The sequence below is a fragment of the Xenopus laevis genome, chromosome 1L, assembly GCF_017654675.1.
Source record: "Xenopus laevis strain J_2021 chromosome 1L, Xenopus_laevis_v10.1, whole genome shotgun sequence".
Taxonomy (NCBI): Eukaryota; Metazoa; Chordata; class Amphibia; order Anura; family Pipidae; genus Xenopus; species Xenopus laevis.
Genome location: NC_054371.1, coordinates 212177581 through 212199705, shown reverse-complemented (window position 1 = coordinate 212199705; position 22125 = coordinate 212177581). Strand labels below are relative to the sequence as shown.

The window sequence follows — 22125 nt, the reverse complement described above, 5'->3', positions numbered from 1 at the left end:
TATTTCAAAATAAAAATGCAGGATCTCACACACTTTTTTAAACTCTTAAGTGCTGCTGTACAGAAGCAGCATAACATTTCTGTTGTGACAACTCTTGTTTTCTAGGTTTTTTTTTTTAAATTATTTATAGTCTTCTAGCTCTTTCCAGCTCTAAGAATGGTGTCACTGACCCCATCTAAAAACAAATGCTCTGTTAGGGCAGACACATGTGTGGAGATTCTGGTAGATTATCTGCCCAGCGACAAATGGCCTCTTCTTAGGGTGACTAATCTCCATCGCAATGCAATCCCGCCAACGATTTCGTCTAGCCGGCCGGATGGCACTTGGAGTGATTCGTGAGGCAACTTCAAATGGCTTCGGAAACCGAAGCGCTCCAAGTGCCATCCCGCTGGCGATTTAGATTCTAGCCGGCGGCAAGGCAGTTCAGGAGATTAAAAATTTCAAAGAAAAACCGGCGCTCGCAGCACAAGGTCAGATCCACAAAAAACAGAAAAAAAGAATAAAAGAAAAAAGAGAGATTTCCGCCAATCTCTTTTTTTTCTTTTATTCTTTTTTTCTTTTTTTTTTTTCTTTTATTCATTTTTTCTGTTTTTTGTGGATCTGACCTCGTGCTGTGAGCGCCGGTTTTCCTTTGAAATTTTGAATCCTTGCCTTAAGTCTGAGGGAGAACAGACAGACAATATACCGGCAGAGGAAGCGGACAACCAGAATCCTTGATATCCTTTTTTTACAGTTCGGGAGATTAGTCACCCGATGAAGAGGCAATTTGTCGATCTCCCCGAATCTTCATGTGTGTCTCTGCCCTAAGGCTACAAATGTATTGTTATTGCTTCTTTTTATTACTCATTTTTCTATTCAGGCCTCTCATATTCCAGTCTCTTATTCAAATCAGTGCATGGTTGCTAGGGGAATTTTAACTCTAGCAACCAGATTGCTGAAATTGCCAACTGGAGAGCTGCTGAATAAAATGAAATAAAATGAAAGCCAACTGCAAATTGTCTCAGAATATCACTGTCTCCACCATACTAAAAGTTAACTGAAAGGTGAACACTCCCTTTAAGTAGGTGATAATTCCAGGTTTTGCTTCGTGTATTGTGGTTACATAGTAAGTTAGGTTGAAAAAAAGACACACATCCATCATGTTCACCCTTTTCGGGTCTGGCCACACGGTCAGATTCGGGGTGATTAGTCGACAGGCGACAAACCTCCTCTTCTTCACGCCGACTAATCTCCCCCGATTTGCCTTCCCCTGCCTTCCGCCAGCTAAAATGTAAATCGCCTGGGGGCAGGCACACGGAGCGCTTCATTTTCCGAAGTCGCCCGAAGTTTCCTCATAAGGCAATTACGTGCGACTTCGGAAAACAAATCGTTCCGTGTGCCTGCCCCCAGTCGATTTACATTTTAGCCGGCAGAAGGCAGAGGAACACAGATTGGGGAGATTAGTCACCGCGAAGAAGAGGAGATTTGTCGCCTGGCCACTTATCTCCCCTAATCTGCGCATGTGGCCAGACCCTTACTGTAAATCAGTATAAAATCTGCCTAACTGCTAGTTGATCCAGAGGAAGGCAAATACCCCCACAAAGCCTCTCTAATTTGCCTCAGAGGGGGAAGAAAATTACCCATTATCATAGTAACCTAGTAAGTTTAGGTTGAAAATAAAGACATGTCCATCAAGTTCAGCCTTTTACATCTGTATCAAAACTGCCAGTTGATCCAGATCAAGGAAAAACAACCCCATTTGAAGCCTCTCCAATTTGCCTCAGAGGGGGAAAAAAATTCCTTCTTGACTCCAAGATGAGAATCAGACCAGTCCTTGGATCAACTTGTACTATGAGCTATTACCCATAACCCTGTATTCCCTCACTTGCTAAACACCATCCAACCCCTTCTTAAAGCTATCTAATAGCTCCTACTTGCTGATTTGTGAACTTTGCAGCTAATGCTCGTTTTAATGCAAAACAAGCCACAACTAGCAGCAGCTCTGGCAAAAGAGGTACTTAAAGTGCACTGATGCTAGGAACAAAACTTCTTTCTGGCCAAAGAAAATGGCAGTTTGTGCTAGATGTTGCTGCCATGCACATGGTACCACTTTAGTAAATAAACCAAAAACTGCAGTTGCCCTCTGTTAACTTAATACAACCATCACCCTGCCAGCAGTAAAACCGTTGTATCTCCTATGGCTTTCAGCTCCGTTCTGTGTAAACCTGAAACACCCACACCTCATTGCTATGAAATATTTCGCACGTGGGAAGAAAAGCTCTTCGTGTAAATACGTGCAAAGTGCTTGCATTTTTTAACCTACAGGCCTTTGAAATGAGATTTATTTCACCCCCTGCTATTTATTGTGATATTTACGTTTCTTTGCATTGTGATGGCATCTGTATTAATCACTGCCCACATAAGTCATTTGCTAGAGTGTTTGCATTCCCGTGCCTAGTAAATATCCTGAATACTGATTTACAATGTGTACAATATAACAAGGTTTTACTGGTGAGGGGAATGATTCTAATACAGAGCTAACGTGTTGTACACTTGTGGGACAATACCTCTCTTCTCCTTTTATTTCATAACTTCTCTATCTGTTAGATTTATATCTCACAGGCAGAGAAGTAGCTGCTACTTGTATGTGGTTGCAAATATTATTATCCTTTATTGATGCAGTACTGATATATTTCAGGTCACAGGTGAGACCTTAGATTGTAAGCTCCCCTGGGGCAGACACAGGAGGAACATACATACTCCTTGCAGACAGTGCCAAGAATCAAACCTTGTAATGCAAGTCAGCAATATTATCCACTGAATAGCTACTACTGTAGCTAATTATGTCCCCATGGGAAACCATAAAAACAATGTATAACCATGGAATGCATTTCTCACCATCTATACCAACTAGCAGCTGCTGTGTGACACAAGCCATGGGTAATTAGAGGTTACTGGGGCCATAAAGAAATGCCAAAGGCCTGTGGGTCTGTTTGCTGCACATGGAATGACTTACAGACAATATAGTTAGTGTGTGTGACTTTACTCACTGAGCAAAGTCTCTAACCATGAATTCGGCATAAAATAATAAGATGGCCAAAGGATAATTCTTTTTGCTGCGTGTATTTGATGAACATCATTTTCATTAAACACTTTAGTAAACTTTCGTAAATTATTGCTGATGGTTCTCCACTTGGGGCAGGTGGTTACTCCAGTTAAAGGGATACTGTCATGGGAAAAAATGTTTCTTTCAAAAAGCATAATTTAAAAGTGCTGCTCCAACAGAATTCTGCACTGAAATCCATTTCTCAAAAGAGCAATCAGCTTTTTTTACATTTCATTTTGAAATCTGACATGGAGCTAGAAATATTGACAGTTTCCCAGCTGCCCCCAGTCATGAGACTCGATCTCTGATAAACTTCAGTCACTCTTTAGTGCTGTACTGCAAATTTAAGTGATATCTCCCCCCCCCTCCCAGCATCTTAACAACAGAACAATGGGAAGGTAATGAGATAGCAGCACCCTAAGGGTCAGGGCAAACGCTCACATTCGAGGAGATTAGTCGCCAGGCGACAAATCTCCTCTTCTTCTTGGCGACTAATCGACCAAACTGCCTCCCGCCGGCTAGAATGTAAATCGGGATGGCACTAGGAGAGCTTAGTTTTCCGAAGTCACCCGAAGTTTCCTCATGAGGCAACTTCAGGCAACTTTGGAAAAGAAGTGCTCCAAGTGACATCCCGCCTGCGATTTACATTCTGGCCACCGGGAGGCAGTTCAGGGAGATAAGTTGCTTTGAAGAAGAGGAGATTTGTCGCCAGGCGACTAATTTCCCCAAATCTGAGTGTGTGCCCTGACCCTAATAGAAGATAACAGATGCATGGTAGATCTAAGAACAACACCCAATATTAAATTAATTCAGGTCCCGCTGCGACAAATTCAGTTACATTAAGTAGGAGAAACAACAGCCTGCCAGAAAGCAGTTCCATCCTAAAATGCTGGCTCTTTCTGAAAGCACATGACCAGACAAAATGACCTGAGATGCACCTACACACCAATATTACAACTAAAAAAATACACTTGCTGATTCAGGAAAGAAATTTGATATTGTACAGTGAATTATTTGCGGTTTAACCGTGTAATTTGAAATAAAAACTACACCATAAAAATCATGACAGAATCCCTTTAAGTGACCCTGATATTCACAGTCTCTTGTGGAAGAGATCCCTAACGCACTGATTCTTTGTGTTATTACAGGCGTTCCATACAAGCAGATCACTGTTGGGGTGCCCAAGGAGATATTCCAGAATGAGAAGAGAGTGGCGCTGTCCCCAGCTGGAGTGCAGGCTCTGGTCAAACAGGGCTTTAACGTGGTGGTGGAAACAGGAGCGGGAGAAGCTTCTAAATTCTCCGATGATCATTACAAGGAGGCTGGGGCCAAAATTCAGGGGACCAAGGATGTGTTGGCTTCAGACTTGGTTCTCAAAGTAATTGTTTAATATTTAATCTTGTTATATAATAAAATACATCACATTTTAGCATGTATATTTAATTGTAACATACTTCATAAGAAAATATATGTGAATAGCTAGAATACCATGGTGTTTTGCCTTAAAGGGATTGTTCACATTTGAGTTAACTTTTAGTATGATGTAGAGCGTGAAATTCTGATACAATTTGCAATTGGTTTTCATTTTTTATTATTTGTGGGTTTTTGAGTTATTTAGCTTTTTATTCAACAGCTCTCCAGTTTGCAGTTTCAGTAATGTATTTGCTAGGGTCCAAATTGCCCTAGTAACATGCATTATTTTTAATAAGAGACTAAAATATTAATATGTGAGGGCCCGAACAGAAAGTTAAGTAATAAAAAGTAGCAATAGCAACACAATTTTAGCATTACAGAGCATTTGTTTTTAGATGGGGTCAGTGATCTCCATTTGAAAGCTGGAAAGAGTCAGAGGAAGGCAAATAATTTGAAAACTATAAAAAGAAATAATGAAGACCAATTGAAAAGATTCTTAGATTGAGCCATTCTAGAACGTACTAAAAGTTAACTTAAAGGTGAACCATTCCTTTAAACAGTGGTTTACCTTAAGGTTAACTTTTAGGATGTCCTAGAATGGCCAATTCTGAGCAGCTTTTAAATTTGTCTTCATTATTTATTTTTATAGTGTTTTAATTATTTCCCTTTTTCTTCTGAACAAATGCTATGTAGGAAATTGCCCGAAAATTGCAAACTGGAGAGCTGCTGAATAAAAAGTAAAATAACTCAAAAACCACAAATAATAAAAAAATGAAAACCAAATTGCAAATTGTCTCCGAATATCACTCTCTACATCGTACTGAAAGTTTACCCAAAGGTGAACAATGCCTTAAAGGGGACTGGCAGGTGTATCAGTGTTTAGCTTTGTGAACAGATTTAGTGAAATTCAAAGGGGCAATATGAAGCCCATGGGTTTATTCCCAGTGCAGTTAAATCTGTGCTGATGGGACTAAAGACTAGATGCTAGTCCTGCTTGGAACCAATTTATGAGACCCGGACCCGAACCACAACCCGCATATTTACCCACTTTGATCCGCTACCCAACCCACAACTACCTTATCTACAACCTGCCGACCACCATTAAACTGGAAGTGCTGTGCAAACCGGAAGGGACATCATCAAAAGTGGGCGGGGACACAAAACACTTTTAAAAGGAGTAAAATATAGACAATATTACATAAGAAGATAAGAAAATTCGATCAGACCCGCATCTATACCCGCACCTGAAAATCTTACCCTTATCCCACAGGGTATCTGCTTTTTTTTTGCGCTCAACCCGTGGTACCCAGCCGTTACAGGACTCTACTAGATGCCCATGTGTGCTATGTCATTTCTGTAATGCAAGAAGGGCAAGACTGCTAATAATACAAAATCTGTAATGTACATGATCATTTGTTGCCATGCTATTTAAACCAGAGCCAAAATACTAATATATATAGTGTCAATACAGACTATAGAATGCAGCTGAGTGAACCCTTGGCTCTTGCAAGAGGAGTAAAATAATATTTCTTTGCTTCTATAGGTGCGGGCACCCATGTTAAACCCTGCTCTTGGAGTGCATGAAGCAGACATGTTCAAACCATCCTCAACTCTTGTCAGCTTCGTTTACCCTGCTCAGAACCCCGACCTGCTGAGCAAACTCTCTGAGAAGAATATGACTGTCCTGGCAATGGACCAGGTGCCTCGTGTTACAATTGCCCAGGGATACGACGCCTTGAGTTCAATGGCAAACATTTCCGGGTGAGAATCCTGCCGTAGCATTCTGGGAAAATTGGGAACAAGTTTGAACCCACTGCTTTGTAACTTTATATTTACATACATAAAAAAGTCTAATTAATACAGGTATGGGACCTGTTATCCAGAATGCTCGGGACCTGGGGCTTTTCGGTTTAAAGACCTTTCCTTAATTTGGCTCTTCATATGAAAGGTTGAATTTCGAATTCATGTGAGTTTTTAAAAACTCCCCTAAACCACCATAAATTCGAAATTCGACCAATCGAAACTCGGATGAATGGAAACCGAAAACTCAAATTTTAAAAGCTTGATTCTAATTTTTTTTGCTCAGAAAAAAACCTTGAATTTCATGAAGGCTGCAAACAACTCAAAATTGATCCCTGGACCTCTCCCATTGACTTAAACAGCAACTCGACAGGTTATAGGTCGAATTCGAGTTCATAGAGGGCCAGAGTATGATAAATCTCAAAAAATCTAATTAGAATTTTTGAAGAAACTAATTGAATTTGAATAACTCCCTCATTGAATTTGACAGTTTTGACCATAAAACTCTAAAATTTTGATTTTCGAATCCTTATTTAAAATTTGGATTATTTGGATAAAATAAAGTCTATGGGAGACAGCCTTTCCGTAATTAGGAGCTTTCTGGATAACTAGTTTCCGGATAACGGATCCTATACCTGTACATTCAAATATTCAGATTAAATAAATCTTCCAGGCCATAATAACCCAAGACAGTGTGCTGCTTCAAGAAATTACGTCAACTGCTTAGAAATAGGCCATGTTATTTATTTTAGTAAGGCCTTACGTTGGTTTCATGTGTGTTTTTGCCTTGTAGGTACAAAGCAGTGGTAATGGCAGCAAATAACTTCGGACGCTTTTTCACTGGACAGATCACTGCAGCAGGCAAAGTTCCACCAGCCAAGGTAAGTACTGTATGTATTTGTTTGTGCAAACACTGATGCTCTGGCTGTATCAAAACTACAGTCAGCGCTGCGCAATATGTTGGCACTCTAAAAAATACATAATAATACCGACACCCAACATTCCAAGGTTGCTTGCACCAATTCTTGCTTATTACATTCTCTTATTTATTGGAAATGTCCAGCAGATGGCAGCATTATTCTACTGTAAAGGAACTGTCAGAATCTGTTCAAAATATGCAGCTTTGTCTGTCGTTACCCAAAATTATAGCAGTGTAGTAAGTACTATTATTGGGCAGCCAATAGCAAGAGTGTAACCTAAGAACTGACACATTTATAATTTTGGTTCTGCTTTTCCCCAAATGAACCTACTCCCTTTGATGCAAGATGGGACATGATTTTTTATCTAGAGCCCTGGTAGTTCCCAAGCCCATTAAATGAAAACTTTTAAGTGTCTAGTGGTCCTACAAAGGAACCTTTTATATGTTCCCTGAAGGAACCTTTTATATGTTTTTGAAAGGAGAACTTAACCCTGAACATTAATGTGGCTTAAAATGCCATATTTTATTTATTGAACTTATTGTACCTGCCTAAAGTTTCAGCTTGTTAATGATCCAGGACTTTAAACTTTTCACTGGGGGTCACCATCTTGGAAAGTGTCTGTGACACTCACATGCTCAGTGGGCTCTGAGCAGCTGTTGAGAAGCTAAGCTTAGGGGTCATGGCAAATTATCAAGCAGAAAATGAGGTTGGTCTGTAATATAATTGATTATTAAATTCTGATTCTAGTTGTACTGGTTTCTGTGCTGCCATGTATTAATTATTTATCAGCCTTATATTGTGACAGTTATATTCTATGTGTACTGTATATTGTGAGTGGGTCCCTAAGCTCAGTAAGTGACAGCAGCACAGAGCATGTGCAGTGAATCAGCAGAAAAGAAGATGGGGAGCTACTGGGGCATATTTGGAGACAGATCTTTACTGCAAAAGGGCTGTGGTTGCCTTGGGCTGGTACAGAAGCACAAAACATAACGTAAAACATTTCTAGCTACTTCTTTAGTTAGGCTTTAGTTCTCTTTTAATGGCCCTATGCATCTTATAAACATTACTGTATAAAATAAAGTCTATATTTTCCTGTAGGTCCTTATCATTCAACGTTACTGTATAAAATGAAGTCTGTGTTTTCCTGTAGGTCCTCATTATTGGGGGCGGTGTGGCTGGACTGGCCGCTGCGGGAGCAGCTAAATCTATGGGAGCAATTGTGCGAGGATTTGACACCAGGTATGAAACAAAGCAAATATTTTGCTACTACCATGTCGCATAGTTAAATTAGGTTGAAAAAAGACCAAAGTCCATCAAGTTCAACCCCTCCAAATGCAACCCAGCATCCATACACACCCCTCCATACCCTCACATAAATTATATATCCCCATATCTGTACTAACTATAGAGTTTAGTATAACAATAGCCTTGGATATTATGCTTGTGAGATTTAGGGCCCGTCACACGGCGGTATTAGAAAAGAATTCTCTATCCCGTAGTCTACTTGTGCTTCCCCTGCACCATGCTGTGTAATAAGGTGGCAGCTTTTAACTACTGTTGTTGAGCATGTCACAGAGGGACTTAATTAGATCACATAAACACAGATGAGAAAACAGGCAAAATATACACATTAACACATCAGCCATTGTATTTGTATTCTTCAGCAGAAAGCAGTACTTAGTGTAATTAGCATGTGTAATGCATATGGCTTGGATCACACATGGAGGCATATCCATACTGTCCCTCAATTGAAATACACTTGTGCCACAACCTTTTTGTGGTTAGTACTGTATTTTACATACATAGAAAGCCGTCTGGTAATGAGTGGAGCTATCGAAGCAGTCACAGACTGCCTTTGCTGAGACACCTGAAATAAAGTATTCTCAAAAGGATAAATAAATTCCTTAAGGTCCCCATACACGGGCCGATAAAAGCTGCCGACAGACGAGTCGGCAACTTATTGGCCCGTGTGTTGAGCCATCCGACGGGCTTTCCCGATTGATATCTGGCCGATCTCGATCGGGCAGGTTCAAAAATGCGGTCGCATTTGTGCATTTATTCGGTCCCGCGATCCACCCGCATCGGATGCATTATTATCCGATCATTGGGCCCTAGGGCCCACGATCGGATCAGCCCAATATCCCCCACTTCAACGTGAGCATATCAGGAAGAGATCAGCTCGTTTGGCGACATCGCCAAACGATCAAATCTCTACATCTATGGCCACCTTTAGTAATGTTTTGGTGTGGTCACTGACCCCACCTAAAAACAAATGTGCTATAAGGCTACAAATTTATAGTTATTGCTACTTTTGATTACTCGTCTCCCTCTTCAGTCCCTCTCCTATTCATATTCCAGACCCTGTTGTTAGGGTAATTTGGACTCTAGCAACCAGATTGCTGAAACTGCAAATTGGAGGTGCTGAATAAAAAATGGAATAACTCAAAAACCACAAATAATAAAACATGAAAACCAATTGCAAATTGTCCCAGAATATCTCTCTCTACATCATACTAAAAGTTAATTTAAAGGTTAACAACCCTTTTAAGTTGATAAGATAGAAGCCCAAATGCTGTTTTATCTGTGGGCTGCTACAGCAGACCTATGGCATCTGTAGACTCTACAAAATTAAATATTGAGAGCGTTGATTGCTTATAAATTGTGAAAGGGCCACATGCCATCTTCTGTTGGGCTCTCTTCTCTGATACAAGAAACATACATCCTAGTGTTCCTCTACGTGCTCTGTGTTTGGGCTGACTAGAAAGCAAGTTGTTTAACACTAGAAATGAGCTGCAGCACAAACATGACAAAAATGTGTTAGCATTCCTATGGAAACAAAGCCAAGTAATGGCATTTCTGTATTCGCCGATTCCGGGAAGAATAACATAAATGATAGCCCCATGTAAATGGACTAAAGCAGAGATTTTCTCTTTGCATGTTCAGATCCCCCCATTGTAAGGCAAAATGTTGTCTGCCCCTCTTCTTGGGATAAGGCTGCAGATACGGTTTTAAAAGTCACCCGTCTTTAGTTCTAAAATATCCAAAACGATAAACATTTACCCATGTTTCACCCTTCCCAATTCATGTAATTTGCATATGCAAATTAATGGTGGGGAGGGAAATCACGTGACTTTGTCACAAAACAAGGAAGTTAAAAATGTTTTCCCCTTCCCACCCCTCATTTACATATGTAAATTAGGATTCGGTTCTGTATTCGGTCAAATCTTTCCCAAAAATAGTGTATTCGGTGCATCCCTATATATATATATATATATATATATATATATATATATATATATATATATATATATATATATATATATATATATATAAATATATATATATATATATATATATATATATATATATATATATATATATATATATATATATATTTTTATTTTTTTTTTATTTTTTAGTACAGTGATTGAGAGGAAACCATGATACTCTGCCTCTGACTAGCACAGACTGTTTCACCACCCTCTTAAACTGGCAGTCATACAACCCCTCCCATACCTTGTTCCCTGTTGAAATAATGGATTCTGGGACTTGTAGAGCTTCTGATTAACATAATGGGTAAAAGCAGGGGGACTTTAAATCTCAGAATGCATCACCTCACTGCGGCAAAAGATGAGGGACGGGTATTTGTTATAACAAGTGAGTTAGTGATAGGGCACTACCAAAAGAAATGCTCAGTTTGAATAATAGATTATTGCAAAAGTGCCTCAGATGTCACTTGGAAATGGATAATAAAGGGAGTTTTCTGGCAGACCGATGCAACTCTGGCTAAAAGAAATCTTTTGAGCTGAAAGTAATAAAATAAAACAGCGCTGAAATGTCCTTGAATAGATTTTAAGAGGTTTCTGCTGCAGACGGGACAGTTGCTCCAATAGAAGTGTTTGGGTTTGGCTTCAGTAAATGACACAGGCTTTGATGAGGGAAGAGTCTGTTATGTGGCCATTCCTCACCATGTGGTTTTTTTTCCCCAAAAATTTCTTTTCTGTGGAGAATGCATTACAAGAATTTCTGTGCTGGATGGAAATTGGAAGAAAAAAAAAAATGTTGGATTTTGTCGTAAGGCTTTAAAGGAAAACTATACCACCAAAATGAATACTTGAGCAACAGATAGTTTATATTAAATTAAGTGGCATATTAAAGAATCTTATCAAACTGGTATATATATGTTTAAGTAAATTTTGTCCTTTTACATCGCTTGCTTCGAACCCCCATTTTGTGATGGTCTGTGTGTTGTCTCAGAGATCACCTGACCAGAAATACTGCAGCTCTAACTGTAACAGGAAGAAGTGTGGAAGCAAAAGACAGAACGCTGTGAATCATACAATCCCAGGGGATGGCCCTTATTTTTTAAAATGGCAATTTTCTATTTAGGATTACCCAATGGCACATACTACTTAAAAAGTATATTATCATGAAAACGGTTTATATACATGAAGCAGGGTTTTACACATGAGCTGTTTTATGCAATATATTTTTATAGAGACCTACATTGTTTGAGGGGTATAGTTTTCCTTTAATATACCATCCGTCAGGCAAATTAACCCCTTCCTAAGCAAGTAGAGTTCTAAAACCACCAGCTGTATATTCTGTTCCTGTGAAATTTGGGTGCCTGTCCCCATACTTTTTTTGGTGTTTGTGAGTCAAGTCATATTAAAGCTTGTGTTATGGTCTTGCCACAGGGCTGCAGCTTTAGAACAATTCAAATCCCTGGGGGCCGAGCCACTGGAAGTGGATCTGAAGGAGTCTGGAGAGGGCCAAGGTGGTTATGCAAAGGAAATGTCCAAAGAATTCATTGAAGCCGAAATGAAGCTCTTTGCTAAACAGTGTCAAGACGTGGACATCATTGTCACAACTGCTCTCATTCCTGGTAAGGCCTGTATTCTAAATTCATGGTAACTGACCAAAGATGCTACTCTACAATGTGCCCCATAAAGTAATTTAGTAAATAAGTCCTGAGACCTAAAGTATGTGCATAGGCATTACATATAAAGAGAGATATATCGATATACGGGTATGGGATCTGTTATCCTTAGTGCTTGGGACCTGGGGGTTTCCAGATAAGGGGGTCTTTCCATAATTTAGATCTTCAGGTCTCAAGTCTACTTGAAATTCACGTTAACATTAAATAAGCCCAATAGGCTGATTTTGCTTCCAGTAAGGATTAATTATTGTTTAATTATTACAGAGAAAAAGGAATCCTTTTAAAAATGTTGGATTATTTGATTATAATGGAATATATGGGAGATGGCCTTTCCGTAATTCTGAGCTTTCTGAATAAAGGGTTTTTCGGATAACGGCTCCCATACCTGTGTAAAAAGATAGCGAGAGAGATTAAAATAGCATTGTTATTCTGTATATCTGTATTTTCCTTCGCTTTCCTGAAAATAAATAACAAATGTACACTGATCAATCCCCCTTCTAATTTGTTCTTAAAGGAACAGTAATACCACTTTTTTTTAATGCCTAATTCCCCCCAAAACAACTCTAATAATAGGTAAGCCCTACTTGCCCTTGGCTTTTTTCAAATCTTCAGCTTGAATTTGACTTTCAAAGTGCCCCATAGGAGAAAAGCGAAAAGTCAACAGCAGCTTGCATTCCTCTGTGGGCTGAACTGGAAGTCGGCTTCCTACCGATAATCTAACCCCAAGCTTTTTTTCTGCAGCTTAAAGGGGAGCTATCGGGAAAATGAATATAAGCTTCAGCATACTTAAATTAGACATTTTCTAAATACAATCAATTAGAAATTCTGTAATGTTTCGGAAATAATCCAAGTTTATCTTCACTATCGCTCTCTCAGCATTTGTTTCTCTTCAGTCAGCAGTTGGGTGTCAGATGAATGACCCAATATATCTTATGGGGGGCTCATTTTGCCTAGAAGATATGTTAGAGCTCGCTCTATTAAAACACCAGAAATCCTGTCTCACTACATGCAGAATTTGTGCAAAAAGCCGTTATTTTGTTAGATTTTGTTTGTACTGTAATCCTTTATTAAAGTGAGCTCTAATACATCTGCTAGGAAAGGAGCCCCCCCTATAAGATATATATTGGATCATTCATCTGACACCCAACTGCTGCATGAAGACAGAATGAAGAGAAATAGACGAGAGAGAAATAGTGAATATAAACTTGATTATTTGATAAACAATGCAGAATTTTTAATTGATTCTAATTTTCTGGATAGTTCCCCTTTAAATATATGCTCAAATCATTACCCCCAAGGCTTTCCAAAGGTATGGAAACATAAATTTAAAGGACCAGTAACATCAATTCATTAGTATACAACAAAAAAAAAAAACACAGACATATTAAACTTTTAAATCACTAAGTCTTTATTAAGAAATAACTTACCGAAACTCCGCTTGCGCTCCTCTTCAGAAAAGGCGATCCATTGTGCCGTATGATGGTTTGTCGCCGTGTTGCCTTTTCTGAAGAGGAGCTCAAGCGGAGTTTTGGTGCCTTTTCTCCTATGGGGCACTTTGCATGTCAAATTCAAGCTGAAGATTTGAAAAAAGCCAAGGGAAAGTAAGCCTAACCTGTCCTTATTTGGTGTTACTCGTCCTTTAAATATACCTGGAAGGAGAGTCTTTTTGTAAGAAATTCTCTTAATTTATTTACACTGGGTAACTGCTTTTCCTCAAACAGGCAAAACAGCCCCAATTCTGTTCCGTAAGGACATGATTGAATTGATGAAGGAAGGTTCCGTTGTAGTTGACTTGGCTGCAGAGGCTGGAGGAAACATTGAAACCACTAAACCAGGAGATATCTATGTCCACAAGGTATTTGATCAATTTTGTTGACTATATCTCAAAAACAGGGCAGGACTCTGAGTAGAAACTAATGTACCCCTACTGTAATCTGCCAAAACATCCGTTGTACATGCAAATTATGTGATAACACACAGTTTATTGAGAACCAAGACCCATATACATTGGATCTCCATGAACAGGGGCAGTTACTAGGTTGCTTGATGGATGGTGGTGCTTGCCATGAAGAAACACACACACGTATGTCATTTTTTTCTGTTCCATTTAATATGTATAATAATGCACCTCTCTTTATTTGCAGGGTGTAACTCACATTGGATATACTGATATCCCTAGCAGAATGGCCAGTCAGGCAAGCACGCTCTACTCAAACAACATCACCAAACTTCTGAAGGCCATCAGCCCAGATAAGGATAACTTCTACTATGATATAAAGGATGATTTTGACTATGGTACTATGGATCATGTCATTCGAGGAACTGTTGTAATGAAGGTAGATTTTTATATCTATTTCTTGGTTTTTATATTCTATTCTGTATTCTTTCTTTTGGTTTAACTTGTTCCTGGGTTTTTAGTGGTTGGGCATGTTTGCTTCTTGAATGTCCCTATTTTATTCCTACTTTGCTTTTAGTTACAGGTTGACCCCCCCCCCCAAAGTAGGTAACGCTCATTCACTCTGTTGGTAGGCTTTCCAACTGTATTATATTGGCCACAACTTGTGGGCAGGTGTGTACAGTTAGCCTAAAAGGAAATTTGCCCTAATTAATGCAATTAATGGGCTTAATTTTTCTACTTGTCAAGTGACCCACAGCATCCAATCAGCAGGTAGCATTTTATGGTCAGGTTTTTGAAAACAAACATTGGTTGATATGTATTACTAGATGATGTCATCTTTAAAGGGATTCTGTCATGATTTTTATAAAGTTGTTTTTTATTTCTAAATTACACTGTTTACACTGCAAATAATTCACTCTACAATATAAAATTTCATTCCTGAACCAGCAATTGTAATATTTTTAGTTGTAATATTGGTATGTAGGCGCTATCTCAGGTCATTGTGCCTGGTCATGTGATTTCAGAAAGAACCAGCACTTTAGGATGGAACTGCTTTCTGGCAGGCTGTTGTTTCTCCTACTCAATGTAACTGAATGTGTCTCAGTGGGACCTGGATTTTACTATTGAGTGTTGTTCTTAGATCTACCAGGCAGCTGTTATCTTGTGTTAGGGAGTTGCTATCTGGTTACCTTCTCATTGTTCTGTTGTTAGACTGCTGTTGGGAAAGGGAGGGGGGTTATATCACTCCAACTTGCAGTACAAGCAGTAAAGAGTGACTGAGGTTTATCAGAGCACAAGTCACATGACTGGGAGCAGCTGGGATAATATGTCTAGCCCCATGTCAGTTTTCAAAATTAACTATAACAAAAAATATGTTTGCTCTTTTGAGAAACGGATTTCAGTGCAGAATTTTGCTGGAGCAGCTCTATTACCTGATGCGTTTTGGAAAAAATGTTTTTCCCCAAAACAGTATCCCTTTAAGATGTTACCATGAAAACGCATTATCTTCTGCTGCTTACATTCTGTTCTTTCCTTTGATGCAGAGCATGTGATGCTTATTTTTATGTCACTTGAGGGAACAACCAAGCGTCAATTCATCATGCCATCTTTGCTTTGGTGACCTTTAAGTAGCTTATACTGAGTGCTGGTCTGACTTTTTTAATACTTCATATAAAAGTCATTTCAAAGCAGTTGTTTTATATCCCTTTAAACCACATTGTGTAACATGCAGACATTGCAATAAATTGCTGTACAGAAATAAATTGAGTTCATATTTCTATGTTGCCGTGTACTTCTTAAAGGAGAACTAAACCCTAAATATGATTATGGCTAAAAATGCCGTATTTTATATACTAAACTTATTGCACCAGCCTAAAGTTTCTGCCTCTCAGTAGCAACAATAATCCAGGACTTCAAACTTGTCACAGGAGGTCACCATCTTGGAAAGTGTCTGTGACACTCACATGCTCAGTGGGCTCTGAGCAGCTGTTGAGAAGCTAAGCTTAGAGGTCATTGCTAATTATCCAGCAGAAAATGAGTTTGGTCTGTAATATAAGCTGACGCTACAGCTAAATTCTGATGTTAGTTGCACTGGTTTATGTGCTGCCATGTAGTAATTATCTGTATTAATTACTAATCAGCCTTATACTGTGACATTTCTATTCTATGTGTACTGTATATTGTGAGTGGGTCCCTAAGCTCAATAAGTGACAGCACACAGAGCATGTGCAGTGAATCAGCAGAAAAGAAGATGGGGAGCTATTGGGGCATCTTTGTAGACACAGATCTTTACTGCTAAAGGGTTGTGGTTGCCTTGGGCTGGTACAGAAGCACAAAACATAATGTACAACATTTCTAAAGGACTACTTTAGTTAGGCATTAGTTCTCCTTTAATAGTTTGGTGTGTAGCAGGAGTCGCGTAAGGGTGTTTCCCCAGTGCTCGAAACAGTCTTGCTCATTTCTGTCTGTTCTGTGTATCGGGGCTCATCTAGAAGAATAGGTACTAGTTTGCACAAATGCTATTGCAATAGCAGCCAGTCAGTTTTTAATTGGTCGACTGCCAGTTACAAATGAATACAAATATCTGATTGGTTGCCGTGGTCAGCTGCATTGGTTCTGATTGGTTGCCGTCGTAATCTAATACCTAACTGGTAGAACACTGATTAATTAATTTTTGATTGGTTGGTAAGGGCAATTGCACTAGTTCAGAACCTTCCTGTGTAACTACAAATGCATTATAGGTTTAGATTTGGCTTTTTCCCTTTACGGAGAGAAAATTAGCCGTGTTGTAGGAGTTCCTAAGCTTGTGGCCACATACATCAAGAGCAATGAAGGATTAGGCAAGGCCAAAACACCTTCATGAAAATGAAAAAAAACATACGTTAATTGTACATTCTCCCAACAGTCTGTGCAAATGCAAGCTAAAACCCCAGATACACTATATAGTAACCTTTTATTGGCAGTTTATAAAAGATTATTATTTTTTTTCTAGGATGGTAATGTCATTTTCCCTGCACCACCTCCGAATAAAATTCCTCAGGCAGCCCCAGTGAAGCAGAAATCTGTCGCTCAGATAGAAGCTGAAAAGGCAGCTTCCATTTCACCGTTTAGGAAGACTATGAATGGTGCTGCTGCTTATACAGCAGGTAAGAGTGGTTGTCTATTTGCACACTCCCCTTCTGCCTTTTTAGGGATAGATCTCCCTTTCATTACATCACCCCACCCTGGGTGGCATTCAGATGGCAGATGATCGCTACACAGAATATTTGAAGAACTAAACAAAGTACAAGCACAGGAACCATGTGAGATAATCCAGCAAGCCCTCCATTTGTTTCGTGCCAGCACCTGGATCCAGCCTCTAGTCACATGTCTCTGTCCTAGATACTGCTAGAATAAACACAGTAGAATCCCCATTTTACGTTTTTCAGGGGACAAGAAAAAATGATGTAAAATCCAGGAAAATGTAAAATCGGCTAAATGTACTTATAATAATATATAGGTGGGACCACAAAACAACAATGTAAAATGAGGGAAAACTTAAAATCAGGGGATGTAAAATTGAGGTTCTACTGTAGTTGTTTTTTATACCTCCAAAGTTGCCATATGCTTTGGGATTTGGACTTGAAAACATATTCACTTCGTATAGTTCTAGAACTAACATTGTATCATTTATTGTTTGCTCTTATAAATCACAGAACTAATGGCCACAATGAGGCACCTGATTATAGTTAGCGGAAAATCCCCAGGTTAATAAAGCTGCGACCTCTGTAATGTTATCACCTTCCGTTGTAGTTAGATTGCAGCCTAATATTGCCCAAGCCATTGGCTCTTTTAATTAGCTTTAATTGGGTACCACAAAGATGACTTCTGTTTTGTTATTTCCATGTACAATTTATGTTGCCTTTTTAAGCAAGCCGTTAAATGTCTTGTCTGTTCTGAACTTTTTCACACAGATTTTTGTCCGGTACTGGCAAATAGCAGTGCTGGCACTTTTATGGTTTCTGTGCATAAAGGCTTTGGGAGTCAAAGGGGTTCTAATGTCAAAAAAACAAAAATTGCTTTTCAGCTTCTCCACACAACAATATCCATCTTTTAGTTGCTTTAAAAATTTTGCACTCTCAGAACAAAATGTTGTGGTGTGTTTGGCTGTCTTTATCTTTCCGTCAGTGATATTATAACTTGCCTGTCCTCCACCCCAGTGACATCAGACCACAACCTCTTTGGCCTCTAAACCAGTAATAAAAAAACAAAGCATTACGGTGAAAGATGGCAACTTTCTTGAGAGAATGACCGTTTACTTAAAGGAAAACTATACCCCCAAAATGAATACTTAAGCACCTGATAAGCACCTGTCCGTTAATTCGCTCGTGTGACCTAACATGTATGGTTTATTTGTGTGCACCGTGAATCCGACGATCCCAGGGGGCGGCCCTTATTTTTTAAAATATTTAGGATTACCCAATGGCACATACTACTATAAAAAGTATATCATTATGAAAATGGTTTATTTACATGAAGCAGGGTTTTACTTATGAGATGTTTTATGCAATATCTTTTTATAGAGACCTACATTGTTTGGGGGGTATAGTTTTCCTTTAAGGCTAAGTCTGCAGTATGAGTATTAATAATGCAATGCAATCTAGGGGAAAGCAAAGGAATCATTACACAAATTCACCTTTTAAAATTCAAATTAGGACTGATAAATGTTTTTATTATATTTGCTCTTTTATGAATCCAATTTACATTATTGACCTTATTTATTTATTTTTTCATTGCTAGGCCTGGGCACCCTTCTCAGTCTGGGCATTGCATCACCCCATTCTGCCTTCACTCAGATGGTGACAACCTTTGGATTGGCTGGGATTGTTGGTTACCACACAGTATGGGGAGTCACTCCAGCTCTACATTCACCTCTTATGTCTGTGACTAATGCCATCTCGGGTAATACGACTTTTCCTCTTTGTCCTCTTAATAATGTATGTTAATTTATGCCATAGACATTCAGCTGTTGACCGTTTAGATTTTATCTACTTACATCTAGCATTTCACAACTTCCTTCAGCTGCTATTTGGTACAATGTCTTGTACTTTAAAGGGAAACTGTCATAGGAAAAATGTTTTTTCCAAAATGCATCAGTTAATAGTGCTACTCCAGCAGAATTCTGCACTGAAATCCATTTTTCAAAAGAGCAAACAGATTTTTTTTTATATTTAATTTTAAAATCTGACATGGGGCTAGACATATTTCAATTTCCCAGGTGCCCCCTAGTTATGTGACTTGTGTTCTGACAAACTTCAGTCACTCTTTACTGCTATACTGCAAGTTGGAGTGATATAACTCCCCTCCCTTTCACCCCAGCAGCCTAACAGAACAATGGGAAGGTAACCAGATAGCAGCTCCCTGGCACAAGATAACAGCTCCCTGGTAGATTTAAGAAGAGCATTCAATTGTAAAATCCAGGTCCCACTGCAACACATTCAGTTACATTGAGTAGGAGAAACAACAGCCTGCCAGAAAGCAGTTCCATCCTAAAGTGCTGGCTCTTTCTGGAAACACATGACCAGGCAAAATTACTTGACATGGCGCCTACACACCAATATTATAATTAAAAAAATGCACGTGCTGGCTCAGGAAGGACGTTTTACATTGTAGAGTGAATAATTTGCAGTGTAAGCAGTGAAATAAAAACTACATCATAAAAATCATCCCTTAAACAGATGCACAGTTGTCTGTTTAATAATCTTCTTTCATTTTCAAGCAATCGACATTCTTTCAAATTAGATGACCCAAAGGGAAGCAACTGTTCCAACATGGGAATAAAATTGAGCTTTCAACCAGTAGGGATCTTCACACTGGTTCCCCAATATTACCACTACTCTTTAGTAGACCCCCCAGATCCTTGCCTGCAAGTCGAGTTGTAGAACTCTGTTTCAGTTGTTCTTTCACTCAAGCAGGACCATTTTTTTTTTTTTTTTGTGATGGTCATTCGAGAGACTGGAATTTTTACATCCAATAGCAGCAGTTTGAAGGTTAAATACGAAAGCAGTAGTTTTTTGTTGTGTGTTTTGCAAGTGGGTGAATGTCTTCCATTCTGGGTTATGTAATGTTCAGAACTGAATTGTGCAACACTTGGGAATCCTTCATTTGGCATCATGCGTTGGAACTGCTATGGGCCTTGCTCCTTCCTCACTGACATCATCTGTAGCTCTGGTTTGGATGAAAATTATAATTTTTTTGGGTTGTGCTGCTATGGATGATTTATGACCCTGTCACTGCTGGATTCTATTTTACTGGCTTCTTCATATTCCCCTAATACATAATATCATTTCACCAGTCCCAAATGGCAAAGCACTGCATTTTGAACAAATTTTTTTCAGATCCTTTAGTACAGGTCAATGACATCCATCTTGCTGTGACCATTGTACCACCAGCAGAGGAACATTGCATATACAACTGAGATTGCTTATAGACTAGTTATTGACATGGACCTTTAGCAACCACAATTATTTTACAAGTGTACACTCGGAAGCATTATCACTACATTCCTGTTTCAATTAAGTCTACAGAATTCGAGTGCTGCTGGCTGCATATACCAGGGTATATGCAGATGGTTTATTTATTTTATTTAACCAGACATGAAAAACATCACTAAACCTGCCCAAGTTACCCAGGCTGCTTGTTGCATTACATCCTCTCAGATGGCAAATTATGACCCTTTTATTATGTAACTCTGTGAGCATGTATGCGTACGTGCACTGCTTGCCAAAACATGTGGAGATCATATAGGTAACAGGAATGGATAATAAGTGTCCATATATGCCATGAACCAAGCAATTTTAGGCATTCAGGAGATTTGTTGCCAATTTTATTTTCCAAGGACAGTCCAGGAGCACAGCGCTTATCACTGCTGCCATGCAGAACTTGGGGTCCTGGGTTCCATTTCAGTCTGGGAGCTATCTGCAAGGAATTTGTATTTTTTTTTTTCCTGTAGTTGTGTGAGTTTTCTCGCTGTTCTCCAGTTTCCTCCCGCACTCAAAAACATACAAGCAAGTTAAATGGCTGCTGATAAAATTGTCTCTAGTGTGCAGTGGCGGAAATACCGGGGGAGCAGGGCCCGCACCCCCTCAGGGCCCCCCGACAGTCCGCGTGCCGCTTTGAGGCGCATATTCCTGGCCAGTTCCGGGTGTACGGAGGGGGGTGGGGGGCCCGGCTGCGCATCCTGAGCCAGGCCCCCCCCTCTAGTTATGTTTCTGCTAGTGTGTAAATGCGATCGGGATGTTAGATTGTAAACTGCACTGGGACAAGGGGCGGTGTTGAAGGGGCGACGTTGATGCTCACTGTAAATTATCCAATTATTGAGTACAGGCAGCACTGACAGGGAAGCACTTATTAAAGGGGACTGGTCACCCTAAGAAATCATTCCAAAGCATATTTTATCATACTGTTCAAGTAAAATAAATGTTACTTATACAATATAAGTTGTTTATGTGCAAGAATGAGCACCTAATCCCATGCACTGGCTGCACAATTAGATGGTTAGAAGGGGATGAAATGCGGGGACTACAGTAACATTTAGGAAGTGCAGAATGGAAAGTGAAAGTAATTGCTTGCCCTGCCTCTATACGTAAGCATGAAGGAAGGGCAGGTAATATATGATTGACAGCTGAGCCTTTTAAACGAGTTTATAACCGGTATGGCTTTTTTAATAAAATGAAAAATGAATTTAGGTTTCCTGTTTAATTTGAAAAATACTTTTATTCTATAACTTGTTTTATGATTGGGTGACGGGTGCCCTTTAAAAACTGGACGGAAGTGCAATATAGCTCATGCTAACAAAATCTGTACAGTAGGCAATACACCTTTGTCGTTAAATATTAGGTCGATTAAAAATAATAACTGTGCCTTTAAATAAAAAAGCATATTTAAAAGTGGTAAGTGTAAGGGGCAACATGGCATTTGATATCACTAGTTTGGAATGTAAGATGCCAATTTAGCAAGATCAGTCCCATATTGTGTCTATAATACTTAAAATCCTAATTTTGTTCTCTATGCAAGCTATACATGTCTATTG

The 22125-nt window shown here is 39.2% G+C and overlaps 1 protein-coding gene across 1 annotated transcript in view; it reads left to right on the top strand.

Moving 5' to 3' along the window:
- Window positions 1–22125, top strand: part of nnt.L (nicotinamide nucleotide transhydrogenase L homeolog) — an 83027-nt gene that overhangs the window by 14294 nt on the left and 46608 nt on the right. The window contains 9 exon segments of the mRNA NM_001094235.1: window positions 4234–4463; window positions 6042–6259; window positions 7092–7179; window positions 8369–8457; window positions 11916–12103; window positions 13879–14012; window positions 14302–14493; window positions 17047–17200; window positions 18834–18995. Coding sequence (NP_001087704.1) covers window positions 4234–4463; window positions 6042–6259; window positions 7092–7179; window positions 8369–8457; window positions 11916–12103; window positions 13879–14012; window positions 14302–14493; window positions 17047–17200; window positions 18834–18995 — 1455 coding nt within the window.